Source organism: Pterocles gutturalis, unplaced genomic scaffold, assembly GCF_000699245.1.
Source record: "Pterocles gutturalis isolate BGI_N339 unplaced genomic scaffold, ASM69924v1 scaffold6247, whole genome shotgun sequence".
NCBI classification, from domain to species: domain Eukaryota; kingdom Metazoa; phylum Chordata; class Aves; order Pterocliformes; family Pteroclidae; genus Pterocles; species Pterocles gutturalis.
Window position 1 is genome coordinate 42,987 of NW_010112607.1, and position 3,428 is coordinate 46,414.

The following is a 3,428-nucleotide window of genomic DNA, read 5'->3' on the forward strand; positions in this document are numbered from 1 at the left end:
ACTGGGATGCTCGGGGGAGCAGGAGCAGCTGCTGTGGTCGATCCCAGCTCAGAAGGCATCACTCCTCTGCCACCCACCTCCATGCGAGGATGCAAGAGCACAACTTGCAGGCAGTGGTGCGCAAAGAATGAGGGATTTGTTCTCGTGAATAATGGATGGAGAAAGGTTTAGATAGCATGGAAGGATCGGTGTAGGGCCTGTTGGGTGTCATGTTGACAAATGGAATTAAGTGGATTTGCAAGCTGCAGCCTCTCATCTGAAAAGTCTCTTTCTCACCGTGTTTGTAGAGCATGGCGGAGTTACTGGGGTATAAATGGGATCATCGGCATCAACACTTTTTAAAATGAGGCACCGAGGACTGAAAAGTCAGACACAGGCTGTGCTAGTGGGGTGGAAACTAAATAATGTGTCACCCTCAAAGCCCTGGAGCCTGAGTAAAGGAAGACTTCTTTCAACTCCAGAACAATTCTCTGCAGCTCTACAGCAGGAACACATTTCTTGGGACAGTTTAGAAATGCTTAGAGAGCTACACCTCTGCCTGCTGGGGACTGGGGCTTGTTCTGAAAGTGTTTGGCATCTTTATGAGCGCTGCTCTCAGACACCAAACACATCAGAGACTCTAATAACTCTACTGAGATGAAAAAAAAAAATAACAAAATTATCCTGCTACTCATAACATCGTTAAATATTAAATACGACCCTATTAAATGTATTCTGATGGTCCTGCTAGGAGAAGCTGCTGGGTGTGCAGCTCCCTGGGTGCAGAGCCCGACCTGGCAGTCAGAGCAGGACTGACCTGGATGCCCTCGATGCGCTCGGTCACCACGTAGGCATGATGCATCGCCACCAGCGGCACGTGCCCCCCGGCCAGGCGGCCCAGGGCTCGTGCCCACACACCTGCAGAGAAAACAACCCTACGCTGAGCATTGCTCCATCCTCCAGAGCCCTGCGGCGGGCTGGGGGTGACAGCCAGCTAAGGGGGACAAGGACGGATGCAGACCCTCCCGCTCAGGGGATGCAAAGCCCCTGCCCTACAGCGGCAGCCCTGGTCCCCCACCTTCCCGCCGTGCTTGGAGCCCCCCATACCTGCGCAGTTCACCACGCAGGGAGTCTGGATGGTCCCGTGGGCCGTCTCCACCGCGTACACCCTCCTCACCCCAAAGTCGTCAGCTCTGACCTGGATGCCAGTGACCGGGCAGTTCTCGATGATCTGGAAGGGCAGCAGAGTCACGGCGGGGTCACAAGGGAGGTGGGACAACACGCTTGCCTGATGTCTACCCCCCAAAACTGGGAAAGGTGAATCTAAACAATGGTCTAGCACTGGCCATCTCCCTTTCCCAACAGCTATGGCTCTTACCGCTGATAATAACTTCTCTCTCCTTAACTGCGGGCTTGAACCGCTGCTCTGTGCCCCCACAGCTGCAGAGGATGTTCATTATTTCCATGCACGAGTGAAACAATGCACCAAGGACAGGCTTGAGGAACAAATCTGCCTTGGGTGCTGCCTCATCTTGCTCCTAAAGGTCTTTTTTTCACCCTATATTTTCCCCAGACCTCACAGTTCCTGCCAGCTTTGTTGCTGTGGCCCCAGAAGCTGTCAAAGGACAGCATCCCTCCTGGGCAGAACCAGTTCTGCTCTGGTGGGAAAGATGAAATCTCCTCCCAGAGTCAACAGTTAGTCAACAATTAGTAATTACTAATTAGGAACTACCGTAGCACCCCTGGCAGCAGCTGCTCGGGCAAGAGTGGAGCAGGTGCCAGCGGGATCCATGGTGCCGTCCTTGGGGACATACAGTGTCCCATACAGATCGTCGATGTTCATCAGCGGGTACAGGTCCTTGGTCTGCGATGGGGTCAGGACGTAGGACTCCACGCCGTACACCTTCCCCAGCTGCCAACCGGACGAGAAAACCGGGAGCTCAAGCAGGCAACAAAAGCTTTGCTCATCACTCGCTGCTGGAGGAGGAGATCCCCAGGACCTGTTCATCTCCCAGTTGAGGCAACTGCTGGCCCTAAATCCAGCATGGGGTGGGATGGGCTGCACAGATTTCAGGGAACATGGTCCCGTATTCCCACGCAAGCTGCCTGTGCAGATGGAAAAATTCTGCTACTACTCCTGTGCAACTGGAAAACTGCTTCTACCACTATCTGAAAGGTTAAATCCCACAGTTGGATTGAATTTCGCCTACTTTGCCAGCGTTTGCCTGACTTCAGAAGCCAGGAGGCTGCCCTGGAAGCCCACCCCAGGCCATTCGCAGCGCTCTGGGTGGGAAGGCAGGGAGGGACGGGCCATTCGGATACCTGGGGGCTCCGCAGCCCTGCGACCCCCAGCCCTGCTCCCATGGGCAGGAGACAAATCACGGAATGGTTTGGGTGGGAAGGGACCTTAAAGATCATCCAGTCCCACCCCCTGCCATGGGCAGGGACACCTCCCACTAGCCCAGGTTGCCCAAAGCCTCATCCAGCCTGGCTACCTCCTGCATCCCAACTGGCCAGGGTGGGGGACACCGGGGGGTTCTCCCTACCGACATGAGCCTCTTGTACTCGTCGAGGCGCTGCTTGTTGAAGGCGATGAAGAGCCCTCCGTTCTCCACCCAGCCCGTGTGCAGCCCCGTCTCGGCCGGCAGCTCCCGGCTCACCACGTCCCGCGTGTGCGCCAGCAGCTCCACTTCCACATCGCTGGGACGCAGCTGCCACAGCAGACCTGGGACAAAGGGGGGACACACACACACAACACAGCCCACGGGTGGGACAGGGGCTCTGCCACCCCTCCATCACCCGAAGCGGGATGCAGAGGGGACCGCACAGTCCCACATGTGGCGTGGGTCACGCTGCCCGGGCTTTTGCTCCATCTCGTGGCAATGTGGGAGTGCTACAAATCATTGATTTCTATTTTCTTTGGGTATCAGATGAATGGAGGAAAAGGGTTTCTGGAGCAGAGTGTCCCAAAAAACACAACCCCCCGCAAAAAGCTTGAATTAACCTCTTCTAACTCCCCACTCCCTGCCAAAGAAAATTGGTGTAAAGAAATTTTTAAAAGAGGTGTGGAAATAAACTATTCAGTTTTCCTGAGATCATATGAAACTTTAAAAAAAAAAATTGGGGGAGGTTTTTTTTGACAAAAATTTATGCCAACAGGATAAAGACAGAAACCCTGAAATTCTCTCCATTTAAAGCCAAAACACGCTGACACATCTGGAACCAGCCCCTTCAGCGGATCTGCTCCATGGCCAACAGCACACCCCCAGCTCTGGGCATCCCCACGCCCATCACCCCCACCCCAGGGACCACCCGCCCGATGCCCAGCGCCTCACCGGCCGTGTGCCAGGTGGTGCCCGAAGTCAGGCGGTCCCTCTCCAGCAGCACGACGTTGGTGACCCCCTGCTTGGCCAGGTGGTAGGTGGTCTGGCACCCCAGGCTGCCCCCCC

General features: G+C 55.3%; 1 protein-coding gene across 1 annotated transcript in view; it reads right to left on the minus strand.

Annotated features, from left to right (window-relative positions):
• SARDH (sarcosine dehydrogenase) overlaps nucleotides 1-3,423 on the minus strand; it is a gene marked incomplete at its 5' end in the record, with an annotated part of 22,131 nt that extends 18,708 nt beyond the window's left edge. Inside the window, 5 exons of the mRNA XM_010074122.1 lie at nucleotides 797-897; nucleotides 1,087-1,210; nucleotides 1,712-1,891; nucleotides 2,526-2,704; nucleotides 3,315-3,423. Coding sequence (XP_010072424.1) covers nucleotides 797-897; nucleotides 1,087-1,210; nucleotides 1,712-1,891; nucleotides 2,526-2,704; nucleotides 3,315-3,423 — 693 coding nt within the window. The remainder of the gene's footprint in view (nucleotides 1-796; nucleotides 898-1,086; nucleotides 1,211-1,711; nucleotides 1,892-2,525; nucleotides 2,705-3,314) is intronic.
• Between the last annotated feature and the right edge of the window lie 5 nt (nucleotides 3,424-3,428).